General features: G+C 42.2%; 2 protein-coding genes, 1 long non-coding RNA gene and 1 other non-coding gene across 4 annotated transcripts; 3 read left to right on the top strand and 1 right to left on the bottom strand.

Moving 5' to 3' along the window:
- The first annotated feature begins 1,673 nt into the window (after positions 1 to 1,673).
- On the top strand, positions 1,674 to 4,619 carry LOC124689592 (protein Abitram-like). The gene is made up of 7 exons (XM_047223097.1): positions 1,674 to 1,845; positions 2,499 to 2,547; positions 2,870 to 2,996; positions 3,073 to 3,143; positions 3,228 to 3,300; positions 4,016 to 4,138; positions 4,241 to 4,619. The coding sequence occupies exons 1-6, from the start codon at positions 1,674 to 1,676 to the stop codon at positions 4,127 to 4,129; spliced, it is 606 nt and encodes a 201-aa protein (XP_047079053.1). The 3' UTR covers positions 4,130 to 4,138; positions 4,241 to 4,619.
- Positions 4,620 to 8,182: 3,563 nt separating this feature from the next.
- LOC124686312 lies at positions 8,183 to 8,940 on the top strand. The gene is made up of 2 exons (XR_006997786.1): positions 8,183 to 8,467; positions 8,549 to 8,940. It is a non-coding gene; the product is annotated as an uncharacterized LOC124686312 (long non-coding RNA).
- Positions 8,941 to 17,397: 8,457 nt separating this feature from the next.
- On the bottom strand, positions 17,398 to 19,396 carry LOC124686311 (probable methyltransferase-like protein 23). The gene is made up of 7 exons (XM_047220280.1): positions 19,256 to 19,396; positions 18,851 to 18,955; positions 18,529 to 18,615; positions 18,366 to 18,416; positions 18,189 to 18,282; positions 18,011 to 18,095; positions 17,398 to 17,915 (listed from the first exon to the last, which is right to left on the bottom strand). Exons 1-7 carry the CDS (start codon positions 19,331 to 19,333, stop codon positions 17,759 to 17,761), a joined length of 657 nt encoding a protein of 218 aa, XP_047076236.1. The 5' UTR covers positions 19,334 to 19,396; the 3' UTR covers positions 17,398 to 17,758.
- A 107-nt stretch (positions 19,397 to 19,503) lies between these two features.
- On the top strand, positions 19,504 to 19,576 carry TRNAA-AGC. Its single transcript has one exon. It is a non-coding gene; the product is annotated as a tRNA-Ala (tRNA).
- The last annotated feature ends 6,388 nt before the right edge of the window (positions 19,577 to 25,964 follow it).

The following is a 25,964-nucleotide window of genomic DNA, read 5'->3' as shown; positions in this document are numbered from 1 at the left end:
GCTAGTGTCAAATACAGGCTTCTGCTTTTCCCGTCCGTTCTCGTACGAGCTAGCTTAGGCGACCTTCATTCTTAAAATAGACCGCACGACATTGATCTCAAGGAAGAAGTGTCTTTTTAGGGTTTGTGAGTCAAAGACAAGCCGTGTCCGAATCATATTATTATTATTTAAGTGTAATAGAAATTTCAATATGTTTTCCGCTAATAATCACGAAAATCGAAAATCAAAATACATTTATGGAAGGCAAGGAGTTTGTAGTCGGCGACACACTCGGTATTGTTCTCCTTTGGCATAGCATCCACGATATAGGAGAGTTAGAATGATCGAGTTGATTAATTTAATTAAATATGTATGTCCAGAGTTCGTGTATTCTGTGATCGGAGATGACGCCCACACCGTGGTGGTGATGGACGAGGGGGACTACAACGACTGTACCTCTCTGAACTACCTGCCGACGTTGAGCTCGGGGGACGACACGGTGGTGCTGAGGCAGTCCGGAACCTGGTACTTTTCCAGCGGCATCGGGGACGACTGTAACGACGGCCTGAAGCTCTCTGTCGATGTCCAGTGATTTTTTTTTTTTTTTGAGAAAAGACCACGTGTTCACTCATTCAGCCAAGCATACACGAGTACAGCACACACACGCGGACCCAACCTGGAAAGATCCAGATGGACAGGTGTCCCAGAGAAAATGCACAAAGGCCCCTGTAAAAAGAAAATATTACAACGAAGCCCTTTAGAGGCCCTGTGCACACCACCGTCGACCGCCGATCCCGACCTCCGCCGCCGCCGACAAGACCCTCCCGGCAAGCCTCTTCAGCAGCAAGAAGAAGGAGCGCAGGAAGGTCGGCCTTTCCGACGTCGGCACTGGTAAAATCTCCGCCCTGCTGACGGACGAGGCTTGGATCGACGCCGACAATCCCCTCCCGGCAAGCCTCTTCAGCACCAAGAAGAAGGAGCGCAGCAAGGCCGGCGTCTCCAGCGTCGGCACAGGTAAGATCTCTGCCCTCTGTTTCTCTCTCGGGCTTATCTCCACTTTCTCCACGTGTGGATCTGCCGGCAAGATCGGGGTTTAGGTGAGATGTCTGACGTAGATGTGCCTCCGCCTCGTGCTTACACCGCTAGAGAGCACATGATACTCTTCATCCTTTGCATCACCGTCTGTTTGTTATCCCCTTATGAACTGCAGATATTCCTTGACACTGCAATCGACCTAGGGAAGTGATACTATTCAATACAGCCTCTCACCAATCCTTTTCTTTTCCGACCTAATAACTCTGAAAGTTTCATGTCCAAACCACGCTGCATTGCGTGGAAAAACGAATTTTAGAAAAGGAAAAAAAGTGAGACAACTCACCCTTCCCTTCCGTGTCATTCTCTCTCATCTCTCATTTCCACTTTGCTTTTTTTCTTCTTTGCACCAATTGACGAGCAGAATACTTTTTTTTAAGGACTTCGTCCAGCTTCAAAGCCCATGCCGTCGGACCGGCCCATATCAGCCCACCTGTCGTTGACACGAAAGGGTGGCCTACAAACCCAAGCCCACACGATCACTGCGACTCCTCCAGCAGCCACCCACGCCACGCGCGCACAAACCGCGCCGCCGCCCGCCACCGGACTCCATCTCCTCCACCTCGCGCCGCGGCCGCCGGACGGCTGACCTAGAAGCTCGAATGGAGGGAGAAGACGCAACGGTATGCGCGACCCCGGTCAACGATCTGGCGCCACGTGGGGCAGCCTCGTTCGACGAGGAGACGCGGGCCCTCATCGCCCCGGACGCCGGGAGCCTCCCGGCGACTCCGCCCTCCGCCGTCGAGGCCAACTTCGCGCGCTACTTCGTCGCGGGTAAAAGAGAACACTCCTAACTTCACTACTCCTCCAAATGATGAACCTAGAACTAGTGGATTTTGAGCTCTTGGTAGCATTTGATCTCTGGAAGAGGTGTTTGATTTAGTCTCTCTGTAGTGTGTATTGCCTGACTGTTTGTGCATATGTTGAACTGTTATTTGGGCATGGACTGGTTACATGGTTGACACGGTTGTTGTTAAGTGTTATTTAACAAGGAATTTATTCATCTCCACCAAATGTGTGATGTTCTTTCTTTCCTAAATAAAGCTTTACATGCCCCGCAAAAAAAATCTTTACATGATATTTCGTGTCCCTGTGTATGCACACTTTGCATTCTGGTGCTGTTTAACAAATTGTTGGAAAAACTAACCCACTCCCTCCGTTCTGATTTAGTCTATGTTCTAGAAAAAATAAGATAAATTAGTGAATTATTTATTAGTACTACTTAGATATGTGAACAACCAATGCAAATTTAGTGTTGTTGTTGATTAAAAGCTAGAATGTAGATTATTTCAGAACAAATTTTGGAGCTAGCATGTAGACTATTTCAGAAGGGAGGGAGTGATGTCCAATTTAACCAACATGTTTAAACTGGTTTCAAGAACTCTACTTCAAGTCGTCAAATTCATCTCTGCTTATTTTCTTGGCAGATTATCTCAACCCAGGACACGATCAGTACGTCTACCGCCATCCAAACGGGTAGGTTTTAAAATTTTCAATGTTGGCTTTCTCAGAATTGTCGGCAATAAATGGTCTTTTGGTGAACTTTGCATATTCACTAGTTGGATCTGATGCTAGTGATTATTTCCAGGTAGTAGACAAAGATGATTTAATGTATGCATGAATTTCACTGTAGTGATCTTTAATCTTTGACAGATTACATCGTTCTGCTGTCACTTATTTCTGATGCAAGTCTAGTCGCCAAGTGCCAATCATTATTCTTATACTTGGCGCATATTGACATTGGTGAACAGGCAGGACCTTTACTCTCTCTGGTTTCTTCTTTTCCTCAAAATTTTAGGTTGTGTGTGGTTGGTTTGGCTCCAGCCCATGCTGCACTGAAAGAGGAAGGGGGGATAACCGCTGTTGACTTCAATGTTGGGAAGACAGATCGCAGTGAGATAAAAGTCACTGGGAAACGAAAAAGGGTGATTGGACTAGACATATGCTCTCTGTTTGATTAATTAATTGGCAGAATCATTTGATGTATGTTTCCTGCTACAGAATGCACAACATTTGCAAGAAAATTCAGTGTTGTGTAAAGTAGGCGCAGCTGATAAATCTTTTGTGGTGAGGTTGGTCCGCTATATCTCCCAATTCATTATGCTCGATGACACTTTATTTTACACTGAAGTGCTGTTCATGTTAAACTTTCACAGGTGTTGCGTGAAAGGTTCACTTCTGGAGGTCAATGACAGATTGATCAAACAACCCAATCTGCTTAATACCTCTGTAAGTAAATGAGAAGGATGATTTGGTTGCTTTGCTATTGGTGTGGCTTGTCTGTAGCAATATTATAACAATTGTCTGGCCTACATACACAAATTGAACCACCTATATTTTTTTAATTGGTACCAATTGTCTCTTACTGAAGATAGTTATCTGGTGTGACCTTCTTGTCCTTGCACACCTGAAATGTTTGACTTAGTTTTATTCTATAAAGTCTAAACTCAATGTTGGTATCGTTCCCTGGCACCGAAAAATGAGTTCAAACTTGAGAATTTTAGTTCAACACGGATAAACTTGCACTTTATATGTATATTATATTTACATTACTAATGTTGAAGCATGTCATGTTTTGCCCATAAGTGCGCACGAAACCTTGCATGTGAATTAAACTCTGTGGATTATGAGATGTTTGCCTTTATTTATATAACATTCTGATTGTGCACATTAGTTTGCTTTGTTTACTGTATTCCCTTTTTTTTTGAAACGAGGCGAAAGACGTGATTTGTTATGTAGGCAAGGAGAAAATTTAGGACAAATTGCCAGGGCCACAGCCCACGCGTGTTACAGCCAAATGGCAACACAAGATACACACGCCTACTCTCTCATAATGATATCCCGAAATGTTTTGCCCACACATTTGCCAAAAATTTCAGTTTCTTCCTTGGCTTGTTGATGTTTACCGTAGTTTGACCAGCACCCTTTTCCTTTCCACTTATAGGCTGACAGAGAAGGATACATAGCAATTTTCATGCCGAAACCAGCTGACTGGCTCAAAATTAAGGATAAATTTCTTAGTTTCGAGGACTACAAGAACTTGAGAGGAATCTGCTGACACCAAAAGGTATTCGTGGCAATTTTAGACCCTTTTGGTTTCTTGACAAGCGACAGCAATGGCCTTGGACGAGCGTGCTTCTGGACTTCTGATTCATTTTTATGCTTGCAGAGCATGACTGCCAATTGTGTATTGTTTTCTCAATTTGGAGCTGGTGCTCAGATCTCAAGACCATTGGCTTGATCTCGTGATGCCATTTATTTTCTTCGGAATTTGAGAGCCAAATCCAGATAAATGAATCTTTACCAGCGATGATATGCAAGTGCAGTTGAAGCCTCATATAGTTGCCAGGGAGGGAGTCTGTGGGCTTTTTCTAGACTACTTTGATTGTACCTTAATTAGTTACTGATACTCACAAACACTTCATATTCTATCCAAGTGCAAAGCTAGCTTTGAATTCGTAATCATTTGAAGCTCATAAAAGCTTATGTATTTGACTCTTTACTGTACAATTTTATCGCCTCCCAACAGGCAATGTTTGAGAAATGGATGTTGGTCTTTTTTCTTCTTTGAGAAAAGGAATATTAGTTTGATACGAATAATGAACGAGGTTCACTAAATTTGTGTAGGAATTTGGAGGCTCAATAGTTTGCAACTTTGGGTGTGTTTGGTTGTGCTGTGACCTGTCAACTGTGGATTATCTGGAAGTTGTTTGGTTGTAGCAACTGTGAATTGTGGGTTTGGTTAGAAATGTCTGTATTGCCCCTGAGACCAGTGAAACTGTATATGCGAATTGATCGGAAAACATCGATATGTGCACTAATTGATATGTAAATCGCCATTTCGGGAGAATATTTGTATTTTTCATAATGATCCATACATGTAGATAATATGAATATAAAGTTGTGTCCTCAGATAGTTACAAAAGATAAACGAGCACGCAAAAGACATGGTTCACATAATAATGTTCACCATCAACATAGATATTCTATTCCTCTCTCGCGATAAGTAAAGCATCAGCGATCCTACTTCGAATATCGTTCATTGATTCATCATTATCCACTTCCGGCTGATCATCCCCTTGTGTTTGTGGTGCTGCACGTGAGGTAGATAATCCTCATCTTCATCACACTTATCAAACTTCCGATCACGCAATTTGCTATCACGGATAAAATTATGCAATGCCATGCAAGCAAGAATGATATACTTTTGTGTACGAGGTGAGAAACTTGGCATTACCTTCAATATACGCCACTTTTGCTTCAAGACTCCAAATGTACGCTCAATTACATTGCGAAGAGACGAATGGAAGAAATTAAATATCTCATATTTTCCTTGCAGTGCACGCCCACGGCGAAGACGAAACTCCGGTAGATGGTATGTACTCCCTTTGAAAGGAGCAATGTATCCAATTCGGTTTGGATAACCCGAGTCAACAAGATAGTATTTTCCTAAAAGTAAACATGAAGTGAGCATAGGAAAATAATGGCAGCAAATGTAATGAAAATATACATGTTTTATACAGGGCTATAACACATTGGTCTTCTAGTAATTTTATACATGTTTACAACAAATGTTCTTGTACAAATTAATATCAGCAAAAGCAATAGAAAATAAGACCGAAGTAATAGAAATCAATATCAGTAGAAGCAAGAGAAATTAACATCACACCTTCTTCTATCAATTTTACACAGGTTTGAACATACGTATTAACTGAGACAGAGGGGATAATCAGTGGGATATTTGCAACGAAGAACAGATCGGACCAATTAATGGTCTCTGGTCTCTTCCTCTCTCATGGGCAGATCATCTTCACACGTTTCAACATCAGCAATGAGAGCCAAGGACAAAGGGGATAAATCAATGGGATATTTTTAACCAAGAACTTACCGGACCAATTAATGGGAGAAGACAATCTGCGCATGAGAGAGGGAGAGACCAGAGATTAGGGAGAGGAGCAACTACCTCCGGGCGTCTCTTCGCGTCAGGTGTGAGATGGAAGTCCCCGTCGGCCAATTGGGGACAGTGTTCGCGTCGGGAGACAGACGTCTGGGGGATCGGGCTGCTTGGTGGATTAGCGTCGGGACTCTGGAGTGAGATGGGGCAAGGTTGGGTCGGGGCCTGACGGCCGGACGAGGCAATCGCCGCCGGCGGGACGGCCGATGGCCCGCAGACTTTTCTTTCGAGAAGATGGTCGATATACGCGGATCGTCCAGCTTCGCTCTGTTTCGTTATGTTTCGGGAACGAAACGGTACAACTTATCAATGGCAGTGAGTAATTATCGTCTAGTTTTGAAAAGCTACCGCGATGGAAGCTGGGTCGGCCGGGAGATTTTATAATTTGCCACGCTTTAGTTAGGTTTTTTATAATTTGCCACACATTACTTGATCTTCTACTATTTGCCACACATTACATCAATTCCTTGCTAATTTGCCCTTTTCCTCTCTTTACATATTTATTCATTTTTTAAACTCCAAAATACACTGCTAAATACATTACCCTGTGGCAAATATACCTGGCTGAACCAAACCAGGCCGAGTCTATGGATCAATCCCCAGGTTGCTCGTTCCCCTGCAGCAGGGGACAAAAAATACTGAAGACAATATGCAGAGAGGACCTGGGCGGGATCGTCGGCGGCGGCGGCAGTGACCGGACCATGAGTAGCGGAGCCATGAGCGGTAACCATGGAGAAGGTTAATGAGTTCGAGAAGGTAAGAACGTGCTGCAACATATAACAGATTGCACAACCCACCTTGCCCAAACTGATTAGCAACTGCAGTCTCCTGTTAATCTCCACCCATCTAAAAATTATAGAATCTCCAATACTGATACACCTCAGGGTCAAGCCATGATTAATCGATGAGAGCTAAAGTATGATAGTAGTGGCAGATTCAGTTTTCACTATGAAAACTATACTAGACATGAATTGAATTGGCCCCTCTATATTCTGTACTTGGTGACGAGCCTTGCAATTATGCCCTCCCTCATGAAGACCAATATGAGCGATGCCTTGTAGACATTAGCTGTGTAAGGCAGGGAGATTTAATCTGCGTCGAGGAGGGCATCTCCTCCGCCGTCATGGTGAGCGTGTTGTACGTGGTCGCCGCTGGGAGGAAGGTTGCCGTGCGTGCTATATCCGTGCGGTGGCGGCACTCCAGCCCAGCTGTTTCTCGAGATACTCTGTTTTTTCCTCTGATGCCGAAGGTTGATCGATCAATCAGATCTGATACGTTTGCCAAGTGGTACCAAGGTACTGTATTTAGCTGTGTATTTTGGAGTTTAAAAAATGAATAAATCTGTAAAGAGAGGAAAAGGGCAAATTAGCAAGGAATTGATGTAATATGTGGCAAATAGTAGAAGATCAAGTAATGTGTGGCATATTATAAAGAACCTAACTAAAGCGTGGCAAATTATAAAATCTCCCGGGTCGGCCTCGCTGCGAGAGACTGTCTGATTTGTACCTATGGGAAGCTGCCGCTTTTGGAAAAGCGCGTCCAAAAAATCCGTTTGGTTCAGATTTTGCGGTTGTAGCCGTGAAGTTGATTCTAAAAGCTCAACCAAACACACCCAGTAAGTTATGTTTTTCTCCCTTTTTGTTTTCATTGATTGCTTCTTATATACATGCTATGACATGACGATACTTCCATAGGAAATGTGATGTGATAACTTATCTATGGTCTATCAAAGCAACATCAAGATTTCAAAATCGATTGGTATACTAATCAAGAAGAACTACATAGAAACAAAAAGTATGAAGATAAAGTGGTACTAATATTTGGAATTCAACAAGGCAATGCTGCAACCACTGAATAAACAACCAATGCACGATTGTGTTTTTTCACGTGTATTCGTATCTTATGAATCCAGCTCTTCTGTGAATCCGTGCATCCTCCTAATCTCAGTCGAAGGATCAAAATCCTGCGCCTCACGTCGAGTCAAAAGAAATTTTGCAGTTACACGCCCGCTTTAGGATTTAACCACGTATAATTTTGTAAAAAAACCCTTAGCCTCCTAATCTTTGAAACCAGTATCCACCTGTGAGTCCGCATCCGTGCATCCAATCTAGGGCTCATAGCTCGTTTTCCCCTCTGTCGACCAGGGCGACTGGGCGAGGAGACCACGGTGGCCGCCGTCCTCAGTTTCTTCCGCTTGCGCGGCTTGCAGGCCGCTGCCTCCTTCGACATGATCTGAAGACCCTCCGCTAGCGCCTCCTTCGACATGCCCTGCAATCTCCTCGGCTTCACCTCCAGCGATGGCGAGCTGCTGCTGCTGCTGCTAGAGGAGTTGAGGGGCGCCACTGACATGGAAGGCAGCAAGGCGAGGCTTATCCGGTGGAGGGTGCTCACCATGTCGCCGAGCTCGACTGCAGACCCGGCAGCATCACATCGGTACTGCAGGTGATGATCTGAAATTGCTTACGAAATTCCCTTTACATGTGTTTGCAATTTAACTGAATTTTCATACCAATTCAATTGCAGATTGTGATGAATCATGTTGGTCAGGTGATGGTCTTTACTAGTTGAGTTCTAGAATACTGTTCCGACACGGACGGAGGCAATGAATTGCTAGATGGTTTATTACAACAGATTTCTGGATGGATTTATTTCTCCCTGGACAGTTTACAACTTGGTCTGGCTTGACAAATAGCCCAGTAATTCTTGAGTTTGCTTGTGCTTCCGTGGTGTCATCGATCCAGAAAAGGGCATTGACTCTAGATAATGTGTCATGTACATAGAAATAAGTTTATCGTGTGATGTACTTGCTGAAGTTGGGAGTTATATTAGAAACAAGGGCACTGGTGATGTATGTTGTTGTAACTGATTGTAAACACATTCGTTCTGTGTATAAATAAAGTTCTCCTTTTGAATGATGAGAAGATCTGGACTCACCTATATGTTATTTTTTATTCAGTACGTATCCTAGCCTGCTGCTATCTAACATGCTGGTAGTTGTGATAGAATTTGATATGTGGATAAAATTATCGGACAACATAACCATGGTCATGTTTAAGATTCTGAATCCGGACAAGAAGTTCTGAATTTTCAACAGAGAAATGAAGGATATGTGACAGGAAACCTCACATGGAAGGTTTCTATATAAATTAGAATATAATCAGACTTTGTGTTCCCATTATTTTGATTAATCCATTGCCCATATGCATTGTTACCTTTGATGGTCATGTGATACTGCATAGCCTGTGCAGCTGTGAACCCTCTACTTTCTTGGGTTTAAGATGTCAGGTTACAAGTGTGAATGGCAGTGGCGGAGCTAGGATTTTCATATTGGGTATTCGAAGTCAAAAAAGTCTTACAATATACTGTATATATAGGTTTGCAATAAGAAGGAAACTACAACTTGTTCATCACAGTGACAACTTTTCGAATAATTCAATTACATTGGAACAAAGCAAATTTATTATTTAACTCTACGATCTCCTTTCTGAAAGCGGGCAATAATGTCATCGTCCTTTACTTGCAAGAAGAACTCACGCTCAATAAAAGTAACCAAGCAGAATAGGGGAAGATAACTCACCGGATGCGGCAGCCGGCAGGGGCACAACTGCAAGGCGCGCCGGCCGGCGGCGCCCGGCGATCGGCGAGATGGCGAGTTGGCGACGCAATCGCCTGATCCCTGATTCGCAAGCCATGATGGAAGGCAATACGTCTGTCCCAGTTTAGTTGCCTTGGCTGTTCCGTTCCAAAGACCCAGCACACGAGGCATAAAATTAAAAGGCCACGGTGACTTGGTGAGGCTAGGCATCCCGAGAGACAGCAAAATTCGTTTTTTAGGCCCAGGTTGATAAGTGTGGTCACGGGAGAGCATATATACTGATTTTTTTTTGGAAAACATATTGGGTATGCATTGCATACCCATGAATAGTTCTGCCTACGCCAATGGTGAATGGTGTCCAGTTGTGAGCGACTTGTAGAACTAACGTCATGAACCTGGTAGGTCGTTACTTCTCAATGGTGCGGTTTGAGTAGTTGTTGCTTCTCAAGCTTGCTTCTATCATGAAAATTAAGGTTGTATATAATTTCTGATTTTATAATTTTCTTTTCTATTCTTTTAGAAGCAAACGAGGGAGATTTGGCTGATACACGCACTAAAGGCTGCAGTCCTTGGTTTCCTAAACGGTGGCTACCTCCACGCCTTCCTCCAAAGGTGCTCCAGCCTCCATTTCGCAAAAGCAAAAACCTTCTAAAGCAGAGAGGTGTACTATTCGGGAGGCTCGGTGTGCTGATAAAGCTGCTGCAAATGAGGCAAGTTGTTATTTTTCAGAGCTGTTATTTTTATGGGACTTTGGAACATATGAGGTGCTTCAAAACCTGATAGAAAAATCGAAATACATTGAATCTGCTCACCCTAAGATAAACAGCTGGACAAAAAAAATTCTAATCCATTACATACATAAAAGCATTGTGTATACCAAACAGCCTTCTCCGACTTGAATCATTCCCTGTTACACATGTATCGTTTAGTGCGAACTACCTCATTGTCTAACTTCTTCGGCTGTCCAACACGAACTCCAAAACCAGATTCATGTGCATAGTACTTGTAGAACTTCTCCACAGCCTCTAGTCCCTCAAATGTCATCCCTACTTTAGCCTTCAAATTATCTTCACATTCAGGTGTAAAAGACGAACACTTCAACATAAAACAATGAATAAGTAAGCATATTCATTTTAAAATAATTGAACTGAATATATCCATGGTGAGTGAAAGCAATTGACTTACAGAGAGAGGAACACTTGTTTTCTTTATGGCTGTGCGAAATATTTCTCCATTCATTTGCATATGCAATATGTTGCCAGATTCCATAGCTGCACAAATATTATATTCATAAAGTTCTATTTATGTTGGTAAATACTGTACAATATTCATAAAATTTCGGTTGATAATATACTACTGAAGCAATTCATAAAGTTTTATTTCAGTTGATAAATTACTGCTGAAGCATTTATAAAGTTTTATTCAGTTGATAAATTACTACTGAAGCATTTCAATCTGCTTATGCAGGTCAGTGTATGTCTGTGGCTGCTGTTTGAATTAAGCACATGATAGTCCCAGACTCCCTATACAATATATAGGGAATTCTAATCAATAAGGTTCCCGTGGGTAGCTAGCTAGCTTTTGCTAGTCGCTATATAAGATAGCTTTAAAGTTTAGACATGGGATTACCTCGCCGATTATGTATCAGAACGAGATTGAATCAGCTGGAAGTACGTACCTCGCCTGGGCGAGAGGCGCGCTAGAAGATCGGGCCAAATCCAACAAGTGACGGGATCCTGTGCTCGTCTAAGTTCCGGCCGCCCGATGGCTTCTCCGTCTCTTGCAGTCTTGCTGTGGGTCGCCGCCGTGGAGATCGAAACCTGCAACTCCACTTGATCGTGGGGTACAACGTGGGCTCGGGCGTCTGGTGCGGCAAGGGTGTCTGTGCAAATTTACAGAGCTAGTTAATTAGGTAGCGGGCGTGTTTCCAGAAAATTACACCGAACCATCTCTAAACGCTACGATTAGGATCAACTGGTCATAATTGTTTCGGATGCAGGGATACATCAATCGCGTGGATGCATAAGATACGACGCCAAGATATATTGACCAAAAAAAATGTTAAAAGATCAATGCCAAATATAGATCATGTAGACATATCATACTGTGTATAAGTCCTTATGTACATACACCTTAGTGGACAATCATGTACCATCAACTTTTACTCTTCACTTACGAACAGGGGCGGACAAACCATATAGTCTAGAACCTCCAATCAGCATAGTTGTTGGATGACAAGCTTAAGAGATGGCTACCAATACTTAATGATGCTAAAATGGACCAGAGCGATTTCGCAAAAAAAAAAAAAAAAAAAAAAAAAAGGACAAGAGCGCTTCCTGATTAATCTAAAGTGTCACAAATTAAAGAGGAAGTCCGGCTGGAGCAAGGAGTCCAAGCTGAGACGCTACGATCACGAATCGGATCAACAAGCACAAACAAGGGCGGGGAGGCTCATGCTGCACCACCTATCCGATCAACGAGCAAGTCAGGAGGGTGGATTAGCAGAGGATATCGCCGCCCCGTGCCGTGCTCGACCGGCAAGGCCTCAAGGGGCACGATCGAAGTGCGCATCCCTACTCCCTCCGCCAGTAACACCACTTAGAGTGAGTTGTTAGCTAAAATATTGTGCCATTTTATTTAGAGTTAGCTTAATCAACATACACAATAGTTAGCTACATAAATATACTATTTTTTTGGTCAATGGTCCACCTCCTATTCTCACCAAGTGCGTAGACGCATATTTTGTAATTGACTCTTGCATAACAGCCCACTCCTACTTTTTCATATTCTCTCCTCCACATATGCAAAAGTGCCGCCTAAGCAGGCTACAAACCCACCATTATACTTGCTTTTATTCGACAGCATTGTCATTTCCATAGACGGGGAGCACTCCATTTGAGGTGATAAATGGCATACTGAAGGTCTGGATCCTTGCTTATGAAGGCAAGACCCATGCCGACTTGGGAGACGTTGATCTCCCACCGCAAGGTCTTGGTGGCTTGCTTATGAAGCAGCTCCTACGTCAGAGTAGGTGCGCTCTGTCCTTAAAAATCTCAAGGCGGCCTGCACAATTGTCGCTGCGATGCTTTCACGTCAAGAACAACCGTCCATATATGGACAGCGTCTTGCTGACCTCGCGACTCTCCGTACCAAGTAGAAGGATTTTTTTTTTTTTTTTTTTTGAGATGAGAAGGATTTTGCTACAATGCAGGAGGAGATGGCAACGCACGGCAAGGCCCATTCTGATCTCCTCGTGTATTGTATAGCAAACTACTTCTACCTGGCGCGGAAAGTTTTGCACTAGACACAATAGTTCACCTAATCATTAATATGAACCAATTTTTTTTGTCTTTCCTAAAGTGAATCAACCTTGCACGACTGAAGGAAAGAGAAGCCATCCCAAAGTTACAAATATTTCAAAACCCAACATTGAGCTCCCTAATACTCAAGAAATTGTTGTCTTGAGAAAACAGTATGCATATACTTATATGGGAAAACTGAATAAATTATAATGCATTCAACTTTCAAACCCATAACCATTTATAAAATAGCGTTTGTGTATCTGTCGAGTTCATTGAAGCTATCGAGACAACTTATCATTATTTAGCAGCAACATACTACTGCATTCCCTCCTCGTACTTGTAAGTGTCTTAAAAAATGGAAAATAACCCAAACGTTCCGCATGACTCTATGATTTATGAAATCTAAAACTGCACGGCATATATTCTAAGCACACTAGAGAGATCTTGAACATGCTTGAGTTACTTTATCAAAGATGTTAGCTATGATACGCGAGATTTAATTACCTAATAAATCATTACTAGTACGATGTTAACCGATTCATTACAATATGATAATAAACGAAACCAGTATTGTCAAAACATAACATACGAACTTCAGGTTGTTGCACTCGTTGTAATGTATCAGTCAATAAAAATAGATCATGATTCAAGGCAAAAGGTCTAAGATATAATATATTTCAAATCTCCAGGTGAGGCCAAAGGTGTCACCCCACCCCCCCTAGTATGCAATCATGGATGATGCCCACTACTTAGGAAGAATATTTTTAGATTTTAATTGGTTGTATAGGCGCAATTAATATAATGGAATCATGTATCCATGGATTTTAATAGGACATGTGGAAAATCAACACATGAATATACACTTCTGGTGACTTGGGTTGGTTTTGAGCCGGCTAGGGTGAAGTCATTATTATTTTCTAGGTCGTATTGTATAGTTTATGCAAAATACATATGGAACAATATATACTAAATACACAATATTAAAATCCATTTTTTTCATTCTCATGTGTATGTTATATTTATTCTTTGATACTATGTATAGAGAACACATTCCTTACCTTTTGATTGTGGAAACCACAGAAATATGAAAGATATATTTGACAAAGATAGAAACATTAAAATATCAATGCCAAATATCCGAGAATAGATCATGTAGACATATCATATTGTGTATAAATTCTTATGTAGTGGAAATGATGTAACATCACAGGTTTACTTCCACCTAAGACGGACAACCATATAGTCTAGAACCCTCCAACCAAGATAGGTGTTAGATGGCAAGCTTAAGAGATCGTTAGCAATATATTTAAGGATACTAAAATAAATCAAAGCGCACCGTGATGCATGTAAGTGTCACAAATTATAATGTGAAGTCATGTTTTTTTTTAGAAAAAATCTTGAATCCAAAAGGACTCGACTTAATGAAAGATGTTTCAAGTTACAACGCATCAGAATAAGAAAAAGTAACATAACATTTGTTGTAAGATGTTACTTCATTTGGAATTGTATTTGTTACCAAACAATACATCTTATCACCAATGACATTGTAACTTAATACTTAGCACTGTTTTTATGGTTAATTTTGTTAAGTGTGATAGAATATTTTACTTGTTAATATGTTACGTTATTCAGAACAACTTCAGACATCAGCATACTTTTCTGAAAGGCTACCAATCCTAAGAATTCCATTGGCTCAAATTCTAATAATGTCAAAATGTAATATTTTAGAAACTATAAGTCAAGAAAATCCAATAATATAGTTCACTCCTTAACTTCATAGGTTTCACGTATTGCCACCGGGAGTGTTTGGGTGATTAATGTTAGTTTTATACAAACAATAAAGAACAATCACTTTTATTTTGTTGGAAATTGGAGCGGCAACGATTCATTTGATTGTAACTTCTCTTGTTTTATGACTTACTTTTTCTCCTTGATCGATGTATTCTTGTACATGACTCACGTGTTTTATTTTGGGATATCGATGAGCCGCAAGTACAAGAAATCAAAAAGAAGTCATGCGGCCATGGGTACATTCATAGACGGCGTGTGGTCGTGATCAACAAGGGCCGACGTCATGCTCAATACTTAAGACCGCGATTCCACGAGCGCAACCTGGTTGACGGCTGGTGACGTTTACACCTGCTGGCCGTATAGCATGGATGCTAGGAGCACAATGCCGCACTCCTTGTCTCCTTCTCTTTGCTCGATCTGTCTGCTTGTTGTTTTCTTTGTAGTTCACGAGCATTGGGGCAGGATGAAGACTAGATCATCTACCTGCACGCTTGATTAGTCATGTAACCGTGTAACTTTCTTTTCATCGTTATTAAGCTCTCTCAGATGTGTAGTTCTGTTCACACTCTTACGATTACCTTCGTGTGCCTATAAATAGGGCAAACTTGACGATGACCTGCCACACGTGAAAGTGAGAAGCAGTGTGGAGCAGCTAGTATAAGAGGTGTTGGAGGACACGGCGAGCGGTACTCCAGCAGTCAAGCCTACGCCCCCTGCAGCGCCGGCCCCAACAAATGTAGACGTGCACGCTCCGCTGCCCGTCCTTGCGGAGAAGAAAGGGCCATGCTGACACCCACTAACTGTGACGATGTGGGGGATTCACAAGAACCCCAATTTTTGCCTCCTCATCGCATGCACTATTTCGGATTTTGTTTTTCGTTTGATTTAGTGCATCTTTATCAATCCTCTGTTTTTTTTTACTTCAGGCACATCACCTTATGTGCCAATATTCAAAGCTACTACTCTATCGAGACAAACAAGCTCATGACTTCAATTAAGTACCAAAAGGTCTTCTCTGAAGAGATCAGCGGGGAATCTCAGTCATCGTTCCGGTGGTGAAGCCTCCAAAACCCCACATTCTCGTCCGCCTGCTCGCGAAGAATGTGGAGGAACCACATGCGATGAAGCACTTCCCCTCAAATCTTGAAGAGATGCGTTAAGGTTCCATCCCATAGACGAGGGGCACCCCATTTGAGGGGCGTATATAGTGAAAGGTGTGGATCCTTGCTTATGACGTCAATCCGATTTTCCATTGGAAGGTCTTGGTGGCTCGATTATGAGAAGTGGACGGTCCCACCGCGCCTTGTAAAGTAGCTCCTAACTGGAATGCACGAGGAGATGGCAATGGACCTTTCCTGCATTGCATTTGGTGTGGAGATTCTTGAGATCAGCATGACGCTACACTATACATGGGGGTTTGTCTTGAGGCGGTCAAGTCCCCCAGCGACATGTGTGCAGGCTACCTCGACCTTCACATGCAGCGACACACCTCCTCTAATGTGGGATTCTCCAAGTCAGATGGGGATTCTCGTCGTAAAAAGGGGTCCACACCTTCACTGTGCTCTCTATCGGCTCAATGGTGCGCTCTTCGTCTACGAGTTGCACCGTCAACGGCTCTTGTATCTCTCCTCGAGATCTCTGAGAGGAAGTGCGCAATCATACGTTGTTCCTTCTTTTTTTCTCCAGGCGAAAGGACGAGACTGGGTGATGTGGAGGCCTCAGCACCGAAAAGATGGTTGATCTTTTCAAGTGGAGCTTCATAGAAGACTTTTTGGTATTTCCGGATGGATGGCACCGGCTCCTTTGCCACGGGAGAGTAGTAGTTTCGAGACCACATCACTTGCTGTGCCTCAAGTACAAAAAGAAAATAAAGAATTGATAAGATACATAAATCAAATGGACAGAAAAAGCAGAAGTAGTGTGTACCATGAGGAAGCAACTTGGGCTTCTTGTGAATGAATGTAAACAATGTCACGATCAATGGGTGTCCCCATGGGTTCTTTCTTGTACCCAATCACCTCACCTACTATATGCATATCTGCTCGTCCGTTGGGGCTGGCGGTGCCGGGAGTGCAGGCCTGGCAGTGGCAGGACCACCATCATGCATGCAAAATGCTGATGGAAGACAACCAAGATAACCACACCGATTAATTGGGGGTGCCTTGTGGTGTAATCCGCATGAGTAATTAACAGATAGCCTTTCCAGGAACTGGAATCTCAGAGACCGCAATCGTCCAGTAAGGCTAGCTGAACTAACAGGTCACCGAGCACAACACATCGGGAATTGTATTTTATCTATAAGATAAACGAAAATACCTTTCACATACCTTTTGTTTTCCTTGTATATTACGGTACACTGGCACAAATGCATCTTTTTTCCCAGTGCACTAGAGAAACACACGCTGCCATCAGTTCTCCCCGAGTAGTACGTTTTTTCGTGTTAAACACTCCCCTATTTGTCTATGCAAGCTATGACATCATAATACTTCTAGATATAACTACTAGCACAGTTTCTATGGTCTACCAAAGCAGAAATCCAGATTAAAAGCATAAAAAGTTGACATAATATTATTGTACTATCCGAGAAGAACTATGCTAAAAACAAAAAGATGAAGATCAAATTGATTGTTGTTTGAAACTTCAAGAAGGCAATGGTGCAATCAATGAACCAACAAGCAATGCACATCTGTCATTATAACTGGATCAGAGTTTACACAAAAGATTGTATGTTCACTTGCCTAAGCTATAGCATGGTTCAATTCCTGATGAAATCCAAATAGGGAGAATGTTTCCTTCCTTCCAAACAAATCATTCCAGACTAAGGTTATGGTGGATGACTCTGCAAGCTGCTGGAATTACCTAATGTACACGGTTGCATGTCGTCATTGCCCAAACATTTTATTGTCATGTCCTTGTTGGTTATTCTGTCAGCCAAGTCCCTAAGACTAGAGCACATGAAAAAAAAAAAGAACCGTTCTGAATATTACATGCAATTTTTTAATCTAATCAAATACATGAAGCTAGTGTACTCCCATTACCTAAAGATCATTCAGGTTTTGCCTTCTCAAGTGCGATCTCAACTAGCTGAATGTTTCCCTGTAGTGAATCAGCCTTGCACGAGGGAAGGAAAGAGAACCCATCCAAGAGTTTCAGACATTTCAAACCCCACTTCACCATCAAGAATTCAATCAAATGATGACCACTGCACAGAAGAATCAAAGTGGTATATTAGGGAACACTCCCAGCAGATTTCTTTGAAGGAATCACAGCATATCAAGCTGAGCGATTTCTTCAAACCTCCGGTTGTGGTATGTGGTAATGAACACTGCCCCAGGAGAATTTTCCAAGAGAAAGGTAACCGTCGCAAACAGATCATCAAATTCTTACCAAAATAGATGAAGCGCATGTTACTTAATGTAGGTCAGCCAGAGTGACAAGAATGCAAACCAAGTGGAGTAGTAAATAAGTAGCTTACTCGCTGAATCATAAAGCACATCGGCTCCGAGAATAATATCAGGGTGCAGATCAAATACAGGTTCATCCCATTCTCCCCATGTAAGTCCTACCACCTGCATCGTTAAGTAATGTCCTACTTGTAAAGCTACTTTCAAACGATGCAACCTGTAACAAACAACTTCAGATCAAAGCATACCTTACAGTTGGCATCATTGAGCCCGCATATTTGTCTGATGTTGTTCAGTACCTAGTCATTGACAACAAAAGCAAAAAGCGGTCAGTCTTGAGAGATCAACAACTGAATAAGATGGCACCAGTTGCATTTTAGGTCTCGCCAAGATGGGTTTGAGCTTACTGACTTCTGTATTATGTGCAATGTCTGTCAGCGTGACATCTGCTCCAACTTTTGCAGCTACTAAACCGGGTAGCGAGGTTCCGGCACCAAGCTGTAAGCCATAGATATCAATCAGAGAAGTGTAAAATAAGAACAATGACACCCAGTTTCAGAGAAATATTTTATCTGTAGAGCTGAAAACTAGTTGTTCTACCAAAACAAAAGTTTCACAACACGGGACTCAAGACCTACAACACTGCATCAAGAATACAAAGAGGCCATAACAGGCATGCAGTTCAATTCATGTTTGACGTAAAATTCAGGATTTGCATAAAGATGATAAGTACCTCGACAACTCTTGAGTGGGAGAACCGCGGCCTCTGCTGCCAGACGTATTCCGCGAGGATGACGCTGCACGGCCAGACGAACATCCCGTAATCCTCTTCAATATTCTGCCCACCCAAAATTCATGCAGCTTTAGCTTGTCAGGGAAACTCAATATGGCAATAGAATAGCATCAGAACTGGAAGATAAAGACATCCTAGCACTAGCCCTGGAATCCTGGTGGCAGCAGCATTTCGCCGAGCAGCTGGGCTGCACTGCACCCTCTGAGTCCGTCCGGCCAGTCCTACGAACGAGATCGAGTGCCGTGGCGGAACAGTGGGTGGGAGCGGTGGCTCTTGGCCGTGTAATTAACGAGCACCATCCACCGGTGAAGCGGGTGTGCGAGAGGGAGGTGAGACGAGACGGACCTCGACGATGTCGACGCGGAGGGCATGGTCGTGCTCGGAGGAGGCGCCACCGAAGTAGTGGCGCGATACCGTGGTCATACGCGCCGGTGGAGCAATGCCGGGCTCGTCCTCCTCCGCCTCCGGCGAGGACGCAGACGCGGAAGCAGAATCCATTGTGTTTGGGAGGCGCGGAGACGTAGGCCGATCGGTAAAAAGGCAGCTAGTAGGTTAGCGAATATATAATTTCAAGCTGTTTCAAATTCAACAAGGGGGATGTAGCTCAGATGGTAGAGCGCTCGCTTAGCATGCGAGAGGTACGGGGATCGATACCCCGCATCTCCATCTTTATTTTTGCGGTACTTTCTCGTTATTTTGTTCCATTTGCTTGTAAACAATTCTATCTCCATTTTCTTTTCTTCCACCACGAAATTAAATTAAATATACATATCTAAAAAATAAAACGATTTTCTTGCAGCGCTACTGACTTTGGAAAACAATTATCTGATTGTGCTTTCATGATTTGTGCCATTTGCTTATCTTTTCTTTTCCATAACTAAGTGTATGGAGTAGATAATGTGTGTACATGTTCAAGTGATACAACTGAGTTGCGCAGAAATAGCTTCTAATGAGACAACTGCTTCTTCTTTTTGGGTACTTTCTCATTATTATGTTCCATTTTCTTGGAAACTATTCTATCTCCATTTTCTTTCCTTTCACGGTTGTTCCTCGATAAATTAATCTGTGTGCAGCACGAAATTAAATTAAATATATATCATAAAAAAGAAAACGATTTTCTTGCAGAGCTAGTGACTCTCGGAAAACAATTATCCGATTGTGCTTCCTTGATTTGTGCCATTTGCTTTTTTTTGTTTTTCATAACCAAGTGTATGGAGTAGATAATGTGTGTACATGGTCAAGTGACATAATAGAGTTGGGCCGCAATAGTTTCTAATGGGATAGCTATATTTCCGTATATGAACATGTGACAACACAAAACTTGGTGAATTTAGTTGGTTTTGCTCCTTAGGGGTGGGGCAACTCACAATTATTATTTTTGTCTTGAGTGTCAAAAAGAAAAGAAAAACAACAAATGCATAAAAATACAATTGTACATGTTTTTTTATATCTGTCATGTGCGTATATCACATTCGATATACAATTCTGTTACTATTTTTGTTGTTATAAGCCAATCGGATTTTACTAGCATAAATGTGCTCACAGTTGATTGTTGAGCTGGAGAGAAAATAAGACTCAGTTAAGCACAAAAGAACCTATATACACGACTTGCTAAATCAAGATCCAAGAACATAGCCTTGTAACCTTTATATGTACAACATGCACCTCAATGGAGAATCATATATTCTAGAATTTTGTACTTACCTCGAATAGGCAACTATACATTCTATAAATCTAGAATACATATATTAGTTAGAAGGCACACACATATACACTAAGTCATATGCACCAAGTCATATACACTAGAATTCAAAAGAGTGCCACACATTACCATGTGCGGGGGGGGGGGGGGGGGGGGGTGTGATTTCGTATTTTTCTCGGATATAAGAGGATTCAAATTTGTTAGTATTTTCAAGACGCGATATATGAACAAAAAAATAACTAATATAAGTTTGGTTGCAAGTTAAACAAAATGATAATATGTTTGCAATGACAAATGTGAAGGAGATATGCCCTAGAGGCAATAATAAAGTGGTTATTATTTATATCTTTATGTTTATGATAAATGTTTATATGTCATGCTATAATTGTATTAACCAAAACATTAGTACATGTGTGATATGTAGACAAACAAGAAGTCCCTAGTATGCCTCTTAAACTAGCTTGTTGATTAATGGATGATTAGTTTCATAATCATGAACATTGGATGTTATTAATAACAAGGTTATGTCATTGTATGAATGATATAATGGACACACCCAATTAAGCGTAGCATAAGATCTCGTCATTAAGTTATTTGCTATAAGCTTTCGATACATAGTTACCTAGTCCTTATGACCATGAGATCATGTAAATCACTTATACCGGAAAGGTACTTTGATTACACCAAACACCACCGCGTAAATGGGTGGCTATAAAGGTGGGATTAAGTATCCGGAAAGTATAAGTTGAGGCATATGGATCAACGATGGGATTTGTCCATCCCGATGACGGATAGATATACTCCGGGCCTTCTCGGTGGAATGTCGTCTAATGTCTTGCAAGCATATGAATGAGTTCATAAGAGACCACATACCACGGTACGAGTAAAGAGTACTTGTCGGAGACGAGGTTGAACAAGGTATAGAGTGATACCGAAGATCAAACCTCGGACAAGTAAAATATCGCGTGACAAAGGGAATTGGTATCATATGTGAATGGTTCATTCGATCACTAAAGTCATCGTTGAATATGTGGGAGCTATTATGGATCTCCAGATCCCGCTATTAGTTATTGGTCGGAGTGAGTACTCAACCATGTCCGCATTGTTCACGAACCGTAGGGTGACACACTTAAAGTTGGATGTTGAAATGGTAGTACTTGAATATGGAATGGAGTTCGAATATTTGTTCGGAGTCCCGGATGAGATCCCGGACATCACGAGGAGTTCCGGAATGGTCCGGAGAATAAGATTCATATATAGGATGTCATTTTATGTGAATTAAAATGTCGCGGAAGGTTCTATGGAAGGTTCTAGAAGGTTCTAGAAAAGTCCGGAAGAAACCACCAAGGAAGGTGGAGTCCACATGGGACTCCACCTCCATGGCCGGCCAACCCTAGTGGGGAGGAGTCCCAAGTGGACTCCCCCTAGGGGGCCGGCCACCCCCACATGGGAGGTGGAACTCCCACCTTGGTGGGAGTCCTAGCTTGGCTAGGTTTCCCCCTCCTATGGAAGGTTTTTGGTTCGGGTCTTATTCGAAGACTTGGACACCACCTCTTGGGGTTCCACCTATATAATGAGGGGCCAAGGGGAGGGGGCCGGCCACCCCAAGACCACAACCTGGCCACCCTAAGACCACAACCTGGCCACTGATGTCTACGTTCCCCCTCCTTTCCTGTAGACAGTGTTGGGCCCCCAAGAGCAGAGGTTTGTAGAACAGCAGCAAGTTTTCCCTTAAGTGGATCACCCAAGGTTTATCGAACTCGGGGAGGAAGAGGTCAAAGATATCCCTCTCATGCAACCCCGCAACCACAAAGCAAGAAGTCTCTTGTGTCCCCAACACACCTAATAGGTGCACTAGTTCGGCGAAGAGATAGTGAAATACAGGTGGTATGAATAAGTAGTAGCAACGGTGCCAGAAAATAGCTTGATGGCGTGTAGTATTGCAGCAGTAGTAACGCAGTAGAAACAGTAAGCAAGTAGCGATAGCGATATTTAGGAACAAGGCCTAGGGATTACACTTTCACTAGTGGACACTCTCAACATTGATCACATAACGTAATAGATAAATGCATACTCTACACTCTTGTTGGATGATGAACACATTGCGTAGGATTACACGAACCCTCAATGCCGGAGTTAACAAGCTCCACAATTCAATGTTCATATTTAAGTAACCTTAGAGTGCAAGAAAGATCGACACGACTAAACCAAGTACTAACATAGCATGCACACTCGTCACCTTCACGCCACGTAGGAGGAATAGATCATATCAATACTATCATAGCAATAGTTAACTTCACAATCTACAAGAGATCATGATCATAGCATACGCCAAGTACTAACACGGATGCACACACTGTCACCATTACATCGTGCAGGAGGAATAAACTACTTTAATAACACATCACTAGAGTAGCACATAGATGAATTGTGATACAAAACTCATATGAATCTCAATCATGTAAAGCAGCTCATGAGATCATTGTATTGAAGTACATGGAAGAGAGATGAACCACATAGCTACCGGTACAGCCCCGAGCCTCGATGGAGAACTACTCCCTCCTCATGGGAGCAGCAGCGGTGATGAAGATGGCGGTGGAGATGGCAGCGGTGTCGATGGAGAAGCCTTCCGGGGCACTTCCCCGCTCCGGCAGGGTGCCGGAACGAGAGACTCCTGTCCCCCGGATCTTGGCTTCGCGATGGCGGCGGCTCCGGAAGGTTTTCCGTATCGTGGTTTTTCGCATCGGGGTTTTCGATCCAGGGGCTTTATATAGGCGAAGAGGCGGCGCAGGAGGGCCGACAGGGGGCCACACCATAGGGCGGCGCGCCCCCCCTCTCGGCCGCGCCAGCCTATAGTTTGGTGGCCCTGTGGCCCCCCTCGACCTCTCTCGGTGTGTTCTGGATGCTTCCGGGGATTCTAAGATCTTTGGCGTTGATTTCGTCCGATTCCGAGAATATTTCGTTACTAGGATTTCTGAAACCAAAAACAGCAGAAAACGAGAACTGGCACTTCGGCATCTTGTTAATATGTTAGTTCCGGAAAATGCACGAATATGACATAAAGTGTGCATAAAACATGTAGGTATCATCAATAATATGGCATAGAACATAAGAAATTATCGATACGTCGGAGACGTATCAAGCATCCCCAAGCTTAGTTCTGCTCGTCCCGAGCAGGTAAAACGATAACAAAGATAATTTCTGAAGTGATATGCCATCATAACCTTGATCATACTATTTGTAAACATATGTAGTGGATGCAGCGATCAAAACAATATATATGACATGAGTAAACAAGTGAATCATATAGCAAAGACTTTTCATGAATAGCACTTCAAGACAAGCATCAATAAGTCTTGCATAAGAGTTAACTCATAAAGCAATAATTCAAAGTAGAGGCATTGAAGCAACATAATGGAAGATGAAGTTTCAGCGGTTGCTTTCAACTTGTAACATGTATATCTCATGGATAATAGTCAACATAGAGTAATATAACAAGTACAATATGCAAGTATGTAGGAATCAATGCACAGTTCACACAAGTGTTTGCTTCTTGAGGTGGAGAGAGATAGGTGAACTGACTCAACATAAAAGTAAAAAGAATTGTCCTTCAAAGAGGAAAGCATCGATTGCTATATTTGTGCTAGAGCTTTGATTTTGAAAACATAAAGAGAGCATAAAATTAAAGTTTTGAGAGGTGTTTGTTGTTGTCAACGAATGGTAGTGGGCACTCTAACTACCTCATCAACCAGACTTCCAAGAGCGGCTCCCATGAAGGACGTTATCTCTACCAGCAAGGTAGATCATCCCTCTTCTCTTTTGTTTACACATGTACTTTAGTTTAGTTTTTCTTTATTTATGGATGACACTCCTCCCAACCTTTTGCTTACACAAGCCATGGCTAACCGAATCCTCGGGTGCCTTCCAACAATCACATACCATGAAGGAGTGTCTATTTGCAAAATTAAGTTGCTTACCGATGAATCGAGCAAAACATGTGAAGAGAATTATTAATGCAAGTTAATTAATCGGGGCTGGGAACCCCATTGCCAGCTCTTTTTGCAAAATTATTGGATAAGCGGATGTGCCACTTGTCCATTGTGAAAGTCTGTCGAAGTAAATGACAAGATCGAAAGATAAAACACCACATACTTCCTCATGAGCTATAAAACATTGACACAAATCAGAGGTGATAAATTTTGAATTATTTAAAGGTAGCACTCAAGCAATTTACTTTGGAATGGCGGAGAAATACCATGTAGTAGGTAGGTATGGTGGACACAAATGGCATAGTAGTTGGCTCAAGGATTTTGGATGCATGAGAAGTATTCCCTCTCGATACAAGGTTTAGGCTAGCAAGGTTATTTGAAACAAATACAAGGATGAACCGGTGCAGCAAAACTCACATAAAAGACATATTGTAAACATTATAAGACTCTACGCCGTCTTCCTTGTTGTTCAAAACTCAATACTAGAAATTATCTAGACTTTAGAGAGACCAATTATGCAAACCAAATTTTAGCAAGCTCTATGTATTTCTTCATTAATAGGTGCAAAGCATATGATGCAAGAGCTTAAACATGAGCACAACAATTGCCAAGTATCACATTATCCAAGACATTATAGCAATTTACTACATGTATCATTTTCCAATTCCAACCATATAACAATTTAACGAAGAGGAAACTTCGCCATGAATATTATGAGCTAAGAACACATGTGTTCATATGAACCCGCGGAGCGTGTCTCTCTCCCACACAAGCATTTATTCAAACAAAAACAAAAACAAAAGCACACAGACGCTCCAAGTAAAGTACATAAGATGTGGCCGAATAAAAATATAGTTTCAAGAGAAGGAACCTGATAATTTGTCGATGAAGAAGGGGATGCCTTGGGCATCCCCAAGCTTAGACGCTTGAGTCTTCTTGAAATATGCAGGGGTGAACCACCGGGGCATCCCCAAGCTTAGAGTTTTCACTCTCCTTGATCATAGTATATCATCCTCCTCTCTTGACCCTTGAAAACTTCTTCCACACCAAACTTTAAGCAAACTCATTAGAGGGTTAGTGCATAATCAAAAACTCACATGTTCAGAGGTGACACAATCATTCTTAACACTTCTGGACATTGCTCAAAGCTACTGGAAGGTAATGGAACAAAGAAATCCACCCAACACAGCGAAAGAAGCAATGCGAAATAAAAGGCAGAATCTGTCAAAAACAGAACAGTCCGTAAAGACGAATTTTAAAATGGCACCAGACTTGCTCAAATGGAAAAACTCAAAACTAATGAAAGTTGCGTACATATCTGAGGATCACTCACGTAAATTGGCATAATTTTCTGAGTTACCTA

This window comes from Lolium rigidum, chromosome 2 (assembly GCF_022539505.1).
Source record: "Lolium rigidum isolate FL_2022 chromosome 2, APGP_CSIRO_Lrig_0.1, whole genome shotgun sequence".
Lineage (NCBI taxonomy): Eukaryota > Viridiplantae > Streptophyta > Magnoliopsida > Poales > Poaceae > Lolium > Lolium rigidum.
Note: the sequence above shows the minus strand (reverse complement) of the source record. Positions and strands in the feature narration are given on the sequence as shown.